Source organism: Cetorhinus maximus, chromosome 11 (assembly GCF_964194155.1).
Source record: "Cetorhinus maximus chromosome 11, sCetMax3.hap1.1, whole genome shotgun sequence".
NCBI lineage: Eukaryota > Metazoa > Chordata > Chondrichthyes > Lamniformes > Cetorhinidae > Cetorhinus > Cetorhinus maximus.
Genome location: NC_135889.1, coordinates 39,037,319 through 39,051,815, shown reverse-complemented (window position 1 = coordinate 39,051,815; position 14,497 = coordinate 39,037,319). Strand labels below are relative to the sequence as shown.

The following is a 14,497-nucleotide window of genomic DNA, read 5'->3' as shown; positions in this document are numbered from 1 at the left end:
GGCTTCATGATGGTCCGAATATGTATTTGCAAGCTCTTCTCAGGGTCAAATTTGACACCAAGATTGTAAACAGACTGGTTTAGTCTCAGACTGTTGCCAGGGAGAGGGATGGAGTCGATAACTAGGGAATAGAGTTTGGAGCGGGGACCAAAATTATTGGCTTCAGTCTCCCCAGTATTTAATCCAGTTCACCTGTATGTCTATCTATGAGCCTGTAACCTTCATAACATACCATAAGTTGTTTACAGTGCAAACACTTTTACCTTCTGCAGCTTCCTCTGAAAGATCTTGTTTTGTGGAAACCTTTTCAACCACAACTTCAGTAAACTTAGTTATAATCTATAAAGCAAAGAAAATTAAAACAATTCAATGAAAAATAAATGAAATTCCATAAAACGAGTGATAACATCTACAATTTGCATTTATTTATTTCACATTCGTGATGTTCAAGAACACGTCAGCAGCAATATAAAGGAGAACAGGTGGACCACAGAAAGGGAAATCAATTTTTCTTTCAGAAAAGGGGAGAGGAAGGATGCAGTTAGGTTTTTAGCAGACTTTCGCAAATGGAGATAAATTTAAAAAGAAAATTCCAAACAGCGAAGAAATAATTGCTAGAAGAGTAGTTTTCATGTAAAATCAGAGGGAGTGTGGAATACACAGTTAACTACAATCAGAACTTTGCACGTTGGGACATAAAAAGGCTGGTGAAGATTCCCCAGGTATGGTGGACAAGGTCCTGGAGGGATATGGAAATAAGAACAAGGATCTTAAAGTTAATTCGGTTATATATACGAAAACCAAAAGTCTTTAGAGAAGGTTTCGATGACAAGAGTGTGTAAAGAACCTAATTTTTATTTTTCTTGGACTGTGGCTTTAAAATTGGACTGTGGCTTTGAAAACCACCATGGCTGCAGCCGAAAGACATGTTCACTGGAACAGGATGAGGAATATCTACAATGTTGCTATCCTGGAACATAGGGTGCCATAAGGGAACAGGACGGTGTCAGAAAAGAGTTCTGGACTGGGGGGGGAGCTGCCTAATGACAGCATTTTAACTGGCTCCTGACCAGGTGACCAGGGTTTTGTGTGGTAACAGTGCAGACAGAACAGCTCCTAGCCTGGAAAGAATGAAGACCTGAAACCTCTCTCTTCTGTATTTGTAAGATTCCAATAATTCTGCCATAATAGCCAGCTGGCTATCCCTCACACCTCTGTAACCTCTTTCTCTGAAAATCCCTGTCAAGAGGAAAAGGGGAAAAATCGCCAGAAGAGACATTGGAAAGTAAGTTTTTCAACCAATGAACCACAGACTGAAAGTGCTGGGAGACCACCTTGTGTTATCAACAACAAACTGCAAGGAATTTGGAAGACATCAATCAAAATCAACCTATCTAATCCTGTATTCCAGATTTGTGCTATTGAACTGTTTTATCTCACCCTTAAAATCCATGTTTTGTGTGTCTTATGTGTATGTGTGCGTGTGAGTGCATGTGTGTGTGTGTGTGTATAGGAGTTTAAGAAGGGGTAGAGTTTAAGTTATAGAGTTAGAAGTTAGCAGTTCATATTTCTTTTTTGCCACAAGTTAAAGACAATTTGTTTAATAAACAGCTGTTTACTTATTAAGTTTACAAACCACGTGCTCGTATTCTGTTAACCTAAATTAAACAGTTAGGTAGAACTGGAGCAATCTGGTAGTTTGGTCAAACTTTTCACATTTGTCACGGCTTGGGGAACAGTGGGGCTTGATATTACAGCGCACTGTGCCCAGTGAGTCATGACAAGTTTAAGACTTGATGTACAAGAAGACTACAGTTCTAGGTTAGCTGGATTTATGAAGACTGCAACTGATGAAGTTGGCAAAAGGGCACAGGAGAAATGAATCCACAAGGTGAGGATGTCGTGTGTGATGACTTTCTGCAGCAGTGGGTTTTAAGCATTGGCAATGTACTGAAGATGATGGACTGGATGTGGGCTTGAAAGTTTAGCTCAGGGCAAAGCAGAATCCAAAGATCATGTCCCATCAGGTTCACCTTGATAGGGAGGCTTATGTAGTTGAATCAAAGGCACGTAGATACTGGTGAGATTTGAACAATATGACTTCAGTTTTACAGTATTATTCAGCTGTAGAAACTTTGACTAAACCCAAGACCTGATGTCAAATAGGCAGGCAAAGGCAGCCAAAACGATATCAGACCGTTCAAAACTGAGCTAAGGTTTTAATCTACATAAAAGGTTAAGTTGTAGGAAATTTTGACACAGCCAGGAATGATGTCAGACAGACACATATAAAAAGTTGAAGGTCAGACAATTCAAAAACAAGTTTCAATTAAAAATAAAAACATCTATTTATGTAAATAAAGATCTCTAACTTTAGATAATATCTATAGAGTATGCTGTTTACCAATAAATAGATAGAAATCCACAAGGTTTGATTACAGAATTTTTGATGTCTTGTCCTTCAATGACAACTTGAGATTGAAGTGATATTGATAAATTATTTGAGATTCCAGATGGTTTCTCAAGATTTCAGTGCGCAACAGGCTCTAGTTTGCAAGATCTCTTTCACATAGCAGCTTGACCTTTCTGTTATATTAAAGTGTAACAGTTTCAGATATGATGCTGTGTAATAATTACAAATCTATTATGGTGTGCACATAGGTTTCATTGACATACATAACATGAGCAGGTTATGCAAGTTAGCTGAAAGGGATGAACAGCACTTTTGTTATTTATAACCACTAAATAGGCTGAAATGCAAAGCAAAATAATTTGACATTTGATGTAAAGTCTCTCCTTGAGCACTTAAGTTATCAAGCAAATTGGGTGGGAAGAAGTAAAAGAAAAATAGTTTCAGTTCTGACTTTTTGACTTAACTTTATTGATATAACAAAAGAATATTCAAATTACAGAAGTGACTATATTCTCAACTTTTTTAATAGATACCTTGCCACTTAAACACATGTAGTTTAAGTTCAGTTTATCAGTTATCTGACTCAGTGAAGCTACTGGTCTGGAGTAAAATAGATGGAGTGGGATATATAGACAAGGAAAGCATTATTTCATCCATCTTTTCCTTTGTTCACACATTCCTTACCTCCAATGTTTTATCATACTGTTTGCTTGACAGGTATAATTCAGCTGCCATGTTAACATCCTCAGCAGAAACCAGGCTCTGATGTTTGCTGAGAGCCTCTTCCATCACACCAATAGCTGATGTAATATCATTGGTTTCATAATAGCTCCTGAAAGAAAGGGTTATATGTTATGGTTTTATTTACAAATTAAAAACTTAGTTCCAAAATGACTGCTATTAAAATTAAAAAATGTAGCCAAACATTCCCTTCATCTCCAGTAAGAGTGTGAGAAGGAATCGTGATGGATTCACAATTCAGGTTCATTTAAATCATAATGTTTCATTAAAGTTGATTCCTAACACTGAGTAAAGTGGTTATAAGGTGATGAACAAATTTTAGTGCTAGAATTTATTTTTTTTAAATTGCTGCTTCTCAGCCTAATATAAGCGAGGTGCAGGTCATGAGCTGATGGGGGTGCCAGGCTCAAAGACCAACTGAAGAAAGGGTTAGAGGCCAGACTCTAAGCTAAGTGAGAAATGCAACAGATGTGATGTCAAACGGTGGGAGACAGGTGCAGACTTAGTGGTGTGGCAGCAGAGAAGCAGCTGATAGGAAAAGAACGTACATGTTCAACAGAAAAGGAAGTGAGAGCAACATCATGCAGGAAACAAAGGAAGGATTGCAGGACAAGGAGCAAAGGGCATGGAGACAAACAACAAGAGGAGCAGCAACACCATGAAGAAAAGAGGATGCTATAGGGAGAGATTATGGACAGTAAGAGCAGTTCAGGGAGATGTGTAGGTCAACAACACAAGAAACCATGAGGGCAGATGCTGCAGGGTAATGATGAATGACAGGAGGAACTGGGAGACAGAAAATGGCTGCAGGCTCCTTTATGGGCTGAATTGCAGGACCTGAGGGTGCAAAGAGGAGGCTGAAGAGCAAAGTGGGAGTAATAAATCAGAAAGACAAAGCACAATGTCATGGTATGTCAGCATCTCCAAGTTCTCCTCCAATTCACACCTTGTCGTGAACATACACATACATCACCATACTTTCATTGCTGCTGGGTCAATATGCCGGAATTCCCCGCCTGACACAATTGCTGGAGCACCACATGGACTGTGAAGGTTCAAGGAGAAGACCCATTCTCAGCCTCACAGAACGGTTAGTGATGGATAATAATTGCAGCTTTGCTGAACAAAAATAGACTTGCTGTCGAAGCTTTTAGTCTTACACTCATCAGGATAGGTGCAAGAATGCTAAATTCCAAAGGGAGCAACAATTTATACTGCATGAGGAAAGGCTGCTGGTTGGTTGGCAAGTCAGCTCTGATTGGTTGAGGTGTTGCCCCCAAGCTTTTGTTTAATTTTTTTTTTAAGTGCAATGTCTGAACATATTCATTTTGCCTACAGAGGACAGGTCCTTGCATATGAATAAATGTAGCTTCTAGCAAGCATGAGTGAGCTACATTGCGAGCCTGAATGATAATCTTAAATTGGTTGTTAGCGCACTTAACACTGAAGACAGTAGCATGATGGTAAACTAGTTATTCAGAAGCCCAGACTAGTGCATTGGGGACATGAGTTCAAATCCCACCACAGCAGCTGGTGGAATTTAAATTCAATTAATTAATAAATCTGGAATTGAAAACTAGTCTAAGTAATAGTCACCATGAAACTATCATGGGTTGTCATAAAAACTAATCTGGTTCACTAATGCCCTTTAGAGAAGGAAATCTGCCATCCTTACCTGCTCTGGAATACATGCAATTTGAGACCCACAGCAATGTATCTGACTCTTAACTGATCTCTGAAATGGCCTAGCAAGCAGTTCAGTTCAAGGGCTATTAGGGATGGGCAACAAATGCTGGCCTTGCCATCGATGCCACATCTCATGAAAGAATAAACAAATTGTATTGCACAAAAACAAGTTTTTTTTCATCAAGACTTTACAGTGATTTTTTTATTTGACAGTAAAAATGTGTTTCCTATTGTCAAAAGTACATTTACTTTTACACATTCTCATGTGGTCTCCCTGAATACAAGTCACATAGAATGATCAAGAAGCCAACCAGCTGGTATAATTCCTATGAGTTTATTGAGCAAAATATAGCAGTACTGTACCAATGTGCGCTTTGAAAAAAACAAAAACCCACAAGTCTGTGAAAACTTACTTTGCCATGTCTCTGGCTAGCTGCATGAAGTGCTCCCCATCAGTAGGTGGCAGAATGTTCAGGATACGCCTATATCCATCCATAGCTAGCTTGTGTTCACCCAACTGTTCATATAGGCTGCAACGCTCCCACAGATACCGGACGTTCGTTGTGTCATATTTTATGGCTATATATTAAAAACAAATCAGTTATGTGTGCAATAAATATTTTTTAAAGTTTAAGATTACACATTTTAAACCATATATTCTTTATTTCCATACATCTACAAACATGAAATTCATGAATAAATTCCTAAATAATTAGCAATTGTGTGATATGATTTCAGCTCAATTTTTTTCCATATTTTCCCACACAAGTTGTCCAACAATTTTTCAATAGGTTTAATAGAGTTACAGGAATAAGATTTACACATAACAGAAATGTTGTATGACTTATTGAATATATCACAAATCCCTTTGGTCAATTTTAGCAGAAATTAAATACATTCCTATCTCCGTCTTTTGATTACCATTCTAAAGCTTAACCATCTTATCATGCAACAATGAAAATAAATACTGATTTTCATGTAATTTCATTTTCACGAGGACAGGTTTGCAGAATTACAAAAAGATCACACTTAGTGTAGCAATAATTCTGCTTTCAGAAATGTAAGCAGAGCAAATCCTAGACCAGGATTTTCTACATTTAATAAAAACCAAGTATTTCAGAAAAGCTAGGATTATAAGTTTGACTGCTATTGACCTTGGAGCTCAGGGCTATAAATCTTGCAATTGAAACCAGGTGTCAGAAAAATGACCACTGATGCTGCATGAAGGATTTAGAAGTACATGGTCAGATACGTGAAAAATCTTGATTTGTGGCAGTCTGGACAAAGCCAGTAATCAAAAATAATTTGAATAGCCATGCACACTAATATATAAAAACAAATCTAATCATATATCTCCAATATCCAAAATGACTACATTTAATATTCAAAGACTTATTATAAAAATACAAAGTGCTTCTCTAATGCTGCAAATTTAGTAAACTGTACACAGAGACCTGCCATAAAAATGTAAAACTCTAAGGCATTTTATAACAGCAGTAACAGATATTAGGCTTTACTCTAATATCTATAATGGTGGGGACCTCAGGAGGTTGATTAAGTTCAGATTTTGGCTGAAGATTCATGCAAATACTTCAGCCTCATCTCTTGCAGTCACTTGCTGAGCTCCACAAGGTTGAAGATGGCGATGTTCCTTCCTGAAGCCTCTCCACCAATCAGTTGCCTGGTACTCCACCACTACTCACAACTATATGGTACAGCTACAGAGCTTTCCTCTGATCTGTTGACTACGGTACTGTTTAACTCTACCTACAGCTCTGGCAGTACTCTACACCCCAGATTGAACCAGGATTGGCCTCTTGGATTGATGATAATCACAGAGTAGGGGATGTGCTGGGCCACGTAGTTACAGATTGTTCTGTGTACAATTCTGCTGCTGGTCTGATGGACCACAGCAATCCCAGAGATAGCCAGTTTTGGGCTGCTGGATCTTGCAGCTGTCCTGTTCAGCATGATGGTAGTGTCACACCACACACTAAAGACTGCCCTCGCAGTGAATACAACACTGTGCAGTTGTCACTTTTAACAACATAATCACAGGCTAACGTGTCTGAAAGAGGCAAGTCACTAAAAACATGGTCAAGTAGGTTAATCCCTTGTGATGCTTCTCACTATCTGACACAGGTTCAGGCTGGCAGCTATGTCTTTCAAGACTCGGCCAACTTGGTCATTGAGGTCATCCACTCAGATTATATTCTGTTCCCTTGCTTCCCTGAAGTCTTGATGTTCCGCACGGAAGAGCACTGATTCATCAGCTGAGGGAGAGGGTGGTAGATAAGAATTGGCAGATTTTCTTGCCCATGTTTGACATGAGGCCATAAGACCTCATGGGGCCCAAAGTCAATGCTGAGGACAATCAGGCTTCTCCCACTTGAGTATACACCCTGCCCTCACCTCTGGTGGGTCTTTCCTGAAATATGGAATTAGGTCAGAGTTCAAAGATGACCTCACTGAATGACAGAATTGGCTCAAGGCAAAAGTCTACTCCTGTTCCTATCCCACTGATGTGACAGGGCATATCCAGGGTTGGCAAAAGAAAACTCTGGGAAATTGGCTGATAGATATAATTCTGTGTGTATGGCAATATCAGTCTGTTGATCAACTGTAAAGTGAGGTGACTCTCCCATCTGGGTACCGTGTTGGTGAAGAGGGCTTCGCAAGGTTGACTGGAATTACCTGAGCCTTATCCTGATGTGTGTCTGGGTCACTGACAATAAGTCAATTCAATTTGGTACCTATTGTTTACAATTGGGTGGCTTTCTGGGTCCCTTTAGAGGGCATTAAAGAATTGACCACATAGTGCATGAGTCACATGTAGGCCAGTCTGAACAGAACTAGCAAGTTCCCTTTCCTAAAGGGCATTAGTTGAGCAGCTGTGTTTTTAATGACAATCTGGTAATTTTTGTGGTTATTGTTTTGGAGTCAGCCCATAAATTACTAGATTTATTGACTACAATTTTACAATTTAAAATGGTGGGATTTGAGTTGACAACAATTGGGTTGCTAGTCTGGGACCAAAAGCACTGGACTGAAGTAGTCTTTCAAGTCTAATTTCCATCTAAGAGATAAACTTACAGTACCTTTTGAATAACAGAAAATAGCTTGCTTGATATTGTCTTGCTCAAGGGACATTTCAGCCAATTTCACCCACTCCTCTGGGTCACTTGGATTCAGGTGAGCTGCAATCAGTCCAAATTGCAATGATTTCTCCATGTCTCCTTGATCTTCATAAATCATTGCAAGAGTGGAAAAGGGCTCATAGGCAAGAGGAGCTAGAAAAAAGAAAACAAAGTGGTGAAATATATATCAAAAGCGAGAATGTTTTGATCAGTAAATGAAGTTATTTCATTGTCTTTGCTAAGTAGTCTATCATAGTAAACTACTCAGAACATCACAAAACTTCTTACATTCCAACTGTTTAGATACCAGAAAAATTATTTTAATCAATCTCTATCCAGATTATATGTGAAGGGCCTTAATGAAATAACTAGAATATGTAATATTGTTCAGAAGCAAAGGGAAGATGGGTGAATGGGACTTGGTTCGAGTTAGGATTCAGGATGCAGAGTTTCAAATGAGCTCAGGTTTTCGTAGATTTGAAGATAGGAAGCCAACCAGGAGAGCATTAGAAAAGTTAAGTCTAAAGGTAGCAAATGCATGGATGAAGGTTTCAACAGTAGATGAGCTGAGGGAAGAGTGTCGTATGACCATGTTAAAGAGGTGAAAGTAAACAGCACTAGAGATGAAGCAGATGTGGTCAAAGGCTCACTCTAGTGTCAAATATAACATTGAGGTTGCGCAGAGTCTGGGTCACCACAAGACAGTTGCCCTGATGTAAGGACAGCAGTAAGAACGGATCTTGTCTCAGATGATCAGGATATGGAACCAGCATGGGTGGCGATTAGGAAAAACAAGGGTCAGAAAATGCTGTTGGGAGTAGTTTATAGGTCTTCTAACGGCAGTTAAACAATTATAACAATGGATAAAGTTATTTTAGATCTAGCATAATAAAACAGGGTTAATTAGTAATCTCATAGCAAAAGATCCTCCAGGAAAAAGTGGTCATAATACAATTGAATTCCATATTGTTTGAACGCTATATACTCCAATCCCAAACAAGAATCTTAGGGCAGAACTTTACGTTACCCCACCGGTGGGTTTGCAGGGGGGGGGGGGGTCGTTAAATTCACCAGGTGGCCTAACCATCGCCCTCCTTTGACCTGTACACAATTCTACGTGGGCAGGCAACTTAAGGGTTGCCTCAACTTCGTGGATGGTGGGAGTTCAGGACCAGAGGGATGGCAGCAAGGGAAGATCAGCAGCTTAGGCCTTGGGCAGAAGGGAGGGGCGCCTCCAACAAGGGCCCCCTTTCCTCATGCACCCCACCTTAGATCTGCCCCCTCCTCCTCCCCCAAGGGTGCTCCATTTTCCCCAGTTCCTCTCCATCAAGGCCCCTCTCTCACTACTCCCCTGGGCTTCACCTTCCCCCTCCATCTTGAGACCTCACTCTCCCTAGCAGTTATCTGGTCCTGGACATTGGGACTTATAATCTGAGGGCTGCTTCTAGCCCCAGTCCTGGCCACTGCACTACTGAGGCCACAAAGCTGATGGCGAATCGGATTAGTCAGCAGCTCTATAAGGTGGGACTTTTGCCCAAGTGATGGGCGGAAGTCCCGTCTCCAGCTAATTAACACTCCTCGGAGCATTAAATTGCTTTGGGACTGCTGCAATCGGCAGGAATGAGGTTCCCAACAACTCTTCAGGTGGCAGGGCAGGAAAGCCTGCCATCTGAAGAATCCTGCCTTTAAACTTAAACAAAGCAAATAACATGAGCATGCGGGGTGAGCTGGCTACGGTTTATTGAGTAAATAGACTGTTGTGGTAACTTTGATGAACGAACCACAGGAGGCTCAGGTACAGGTTACCATCATTCATTCGAGCAATTGCAAGGAGCGAGCCACCTCAAGCAGCATGAGGTAGCACTCTGTTAAATTACAAGTGTTCAGCATATTTATACATTATTGGTCACGTACAAGAACATTGTTCAGATTCCAATCTTGTCAACATATAGGTACACACATCCCCTTACACCCAGGCAAAGCTTTCTCCCCCAGTCTAAGCTGGAGCCATCTGGCCTTTCCTTATCTGCTGAAGAGCGCACTTAATCTATATTATTTTCAATCTTTGTCTCCAGTCTAGTTCCCAGGACACCTAATCTATATTGTTTCCATCCTCTGTCTCCAGTCTAGTTCCCAGGGTGTTTCTGGTGTTTGCAGGCTCTAAGGGTGTGCAAAGCTCATCTGGTAGCCCTTAACTGTTAATGTACTTGATGGCACTGACTGCTTGGAGTAATTCCCTTTCAATAAGTTCTTACTGTATTCCCCTTAACAAGACTAAAAGGTAGAGCAGTAAATAAACAGTGGGAAACATTTAAAGAAATGATTCAAAATGTTCAACAAAAATATATTCCATTAAAAAACAAGAAGTCAGCCAGAAAGATCCATCCGCTGTTTACTAGGGAAGTTAAGGATAGTATTAGATTAAAAGAAGGGTTTGCTAATGTTGCTAAGAATCGTCGTAAGTTTGAGAATTGAAAGAGTTTTAGAAACCAGCAAACGGTGACCAAAAAGTTAATGAAGAGGGAAAGAAATAGAATGAGTAAACTGGCCAGGAACATGAAAACTGACTTTCTTTTTATTCATTTACTGGGTGTGGGCGTCGCTGGCTAGGCAACGCCCACATCCTGTGAATGAATTTAAAAAATCAGTTTTCATGTTCTTGTCTAGTTTACTCATTCTATTTTTTCCCTTCTTTATTAATAGCCTTTACAAGTACATTAAAAAGTGATTAGCTAAAGTAAATGTTGGTCCCTTAGAGGCAGAGACAGGAGGAATTATCATGGGAAATGAGGAAATGGCAGAGACATTGAATAAATATTTTGTGTCTGTCTTCAGTAAAAGGCACAAATTGCATACCAGAAATTGAGGGTAACCAAGGGGCTAATAAGAGTGAGAAACTTAAGATAATTAATATCACCAGAGAAAAAGTATTGGAGAAACGTAAGGGACTAACATCCAAAACAAAAAAGACCCCTGAATTCTAGGGATCTAAAAGAGATAGCTTTTTTTAAATTCATTCATGGGGAGTGGGCGTCACTGGCTAGGCCAGCATTTATTGCCCATTCCTAATTGCAATTAAGGTGGAGGTGTTGAGCTGCCTTCTTGAACTGCTGCAATCCATGTGGTGTAGGTCGATGCCGAGTGGTCTGTCCGGTTTCATTTCTTATAAACTTCGTAGCGGTTTGTTACAACAACTGAGTGGTTTGCTAGGCCACTTCAGAGGGCAATTAAGAATCAACTGTATTGTTGTGGGTCTGGAGTCACACGTAGGCCAGACCAGGTAAGGACAGCAGATTTCCTTCCCTAATGGACATGAGTGAACCAGATGGATTTGTATAACAATCGACAATGGTTTCATGGTCATCATTAGACTTTTAATTACAGATTTTTCTTGAATTCAAATTTCACTATCTGCCATGGGATTTGAACCCTGGTACGCAAAGCATTACCTTGGGTTATTTTTTTACTTATTCATTTATGGGATGTGGGCATCGCTGGCAAGGCCAGCATTTATTGCCCACCCCTAATTGCTCTTGAAAAGGTGGTGGTGAGCTGCCTTCTTGAACCTGCTGCAGTCCCTGTGCTTCAGGTACACCCACAGTGCTGTTAGGGAGGGAATTCCAGGATTTTGACCCAGCAATTACTAGTCCAGCGACAATACCACTATGCCACTAGCCACAAAGGTTACAGAGAGAAGGTGGGAGAATGGGGTTGAGAAACTTATCAGCCATGATTGAATGGCGGAGCAGACTTGATGGGCCAAATGGCCTAATTTCTGCTCCTATGCTTTATGGCCTTATGGCCACTGCTTCCCCCTGCAGAGATAGTGGATGCACTGGTTATGATTTTCCAAAATTCCCTAGGTTCTACAACAGTCCCAACAGATTGGAACGTAGCAAATGTAACACTGCTGTTCAAGAAAGGAGAGAAAGAGAAAGCTGAGAACTACAAGTCAGCCTGAAAGCAGTCATCAGAAAAAATGCTGGAATCTATGGAAGTCTTAACAGTGTACTTCGAAAATCATCATATGATCAGACCAAGTCAACATGGTTTTACAAAAGGGAAATAGTTTGAAAAATTTACGAAGAGTTTTTTTTTAATGTAACCAGTAGGATAGATAAAGGGGACCCAGTAGATGTAATATACATGGATTTCCAAAAGGCATTTGTTATGGTGCCACACAAAAAATTAATATGCAAGGTAAGAGCTCATGGAGTTGGGGGTAATTTATTAGCATGGGCAAGGCATTTGTTAACGGACAGAAAGAAGAGAGTAGAGATAAAAGGAGCATTTTCAAGTTGGCAGCCTATAACCAGTGGAGTGCTGCAAGAATCAGGGCTGAGGCCTTAGCTATTTACAATCTATATTAATGACTTAAACAAAGAGACCAAGAGTAATGTACCCAAGTTTGCTGACGATAAAAAGCTGGGTGGGAATATAAGCTGTGAGGACACAAAGAAGCTGCAGAGATATAGACAGGTTAAGTGAACAGGCAACATGTTGGCATTTGGTGTACAACACGGGGAAGTGAGAATTTATTCACTTTGGTAGTAAAAATAGAAAAGCAGAATATTTCTATTAAACACGTGATACATCTAAATGTTGATGTTCAGCAAGTCTTGGGTGTACTCGTATAAGGAACACAAGCACCCTGGCACAGCAAGCAATTAGGAAGCCAAATAACATCTTGGCCTTTATTACAAGGGATTGGAGTATAAGAAAAAGCAATTGTACAAGCCTTTGGTGAGATCACACCTAGAGACTGTACTACAGTACAGTTTTGTTCTCCATATCTAAGGAAGGATATACTTGCCTTGGAGGTGATACAGCAAAGTTTCACTAGATTGGTTCCTATGACGAAAGGTTGAGTCGAGACCCTCTGGAGTTTTGAAAAATTATTGGTGATCTCACTGAAACATACAAAGGTTCTGAAGGGGATTGACAGGGTAGAGGCTGAGAGATTGTTTCCCATGGCTGGGAAATCTGGAACCTGGTATATGAGTGGTGAAGACAAAAAAGTCTTTTGTGACAAGATATCAAGTAATTAAAGCACTTTATGATCTGTAGTCAATTCAAATGCTTCTAGGTTATTTCAAATGGGTGGAATTATTCGACTTCAAGTGGGTAGAGACATTGATTTTTCCTTTGTTTATCTTCTATTACCACACCAAGACTGTGGACCAATGCATTTGTATAAAATTGACCTCAGCATTTCAACATTCAATGCAATTAGTGCAAGTAATACGGCGTGAAGTCCAAACTAACAACAGAATATAATCTTGAAAATATATTCATAAATCTTTCAGTGTCAAAGTTTTACAAACACTGTCTTAACTGACTGGTTTGGTTTTGCCTTTTAACAGATCCTAGGTATAAAGGGAGTGACTCAAATCCAACATGCCGCTCAAGAACAGCATGCATCTATGTCTTTAATGTAAAAAAAGGTGCTTGTCAGGAATGAGCAGTTTTTCTCCTTTATTTTGTATTAGTTCTGAACAGCTGCCACCAATAGCATACAATTGATAGAAATAACCGAACTGAAACTTCTTTATTATTGCAGAAAGATTAAAAGGTGACACAATTTAGATCTTTAAAAAATCATGAAAGGCATTTATAATGTAGGCATTAGAGTGTAAAAAAATTAACAATCACCTTCACAAACAAAGCATTTGATGCTGTGTCAATTAAACTTTTTGATAAGCTGTATGGACAGAGATTGTCAACAAAAGAATAGAAACACAGATGATCAAATACTATGTGAAACATGCTGTTGGGAATATAGATGAGAGACTTGTGGAATGCAGATAGTCATAGTTAATAAGTCAGGTTAAAATGTTGGATTCACACTCAATTACCCTCAGAAGCCAAAAAGAAATTTCAGAAGAAAAATCAAAAGCAACTGTTATGTCGTCTGGTTTGCTTTTCTTGCAAATCTTGCTATCTTTTATGTGCATTTAACAGCAGGACAAATTAGCAATCAAAATATCCTTAAATCCACCAAAACTATCTGCATTGTGGCAATGCTGCTCAGGCTGTCATTTACAAGGGTAATTCAAGATTACCAAACAGCATTCTGTATAGGAAACTGGAATGACAAGCAAATCAGGATAAGCAGAAAAACAGATAAGAAGGCAAATCAAATTATATAATACTGTCAACTACTAGGAACATCTCACAACTAACTGCAGGAGCTGGTGAACAGCAATGTCACGTGTTCTGAAAATCATGGTACTGATCTGAAGTGGCAAGAGCTGAATAGTAAATGGCAACCGGCGGGTCCCTTATGGGCACCAGGCCCAGACCCGGGTCCCCAACTCTCCCATTTAACGGCGCTTCTGTAAATTTTCACCATTTCTCAACTCCCTTCAAAACGTCATCCTCAAAACACATCCGGGTTCTTCACTACAAAAAGGTGAAAGGTCAACCAAGAACCCAAGCCCTGCCTGTGTGGATGACAGCCAGGACCAGGCTAAGCCAAGGATGAGTGGTGGCACCCCTAGGACTGCTCCCAGCCTCGTTA

At 39.9% G+C, this 14,497-nt stretch overlaps 1 protein-coding gene across 1 annotated transcript in view; it reads right to left on the bottom strand.

Moving 5' to 3' along the window:
- The window catches only part of gtf3c3 (general transcription factor IIIC, polypeptide 3), a 66,073-nt gene that overhangs the window by 28,867 nt on the left and 22,709 nt on the right, over positions 1 to 14,497 (bottom strand). Inside the window, exons 5-8 of the mRNA XM_078551840.1 lie at positions 7,939 to 8,130; positions 5,254 to 5,419; positions 3,098 to 3,245; positions 264 to 339 (exon numbers count right to left, since the gene is read on the bottom strand). Coding sequence (XP_078407966.1) covers positions 264 to 339; positions 3,098 to 3,245; positions 5,254 to 5,419; positions 7,939 to 8,130 — 582 coding nt within the window. The remainder of the gene's footprint in view (positions 1 to 263; positions 340 to 3,097; positions 3,246 to 5,253; positions 5,420 to 7,938; positions 8,131 to 14,497) is intronic.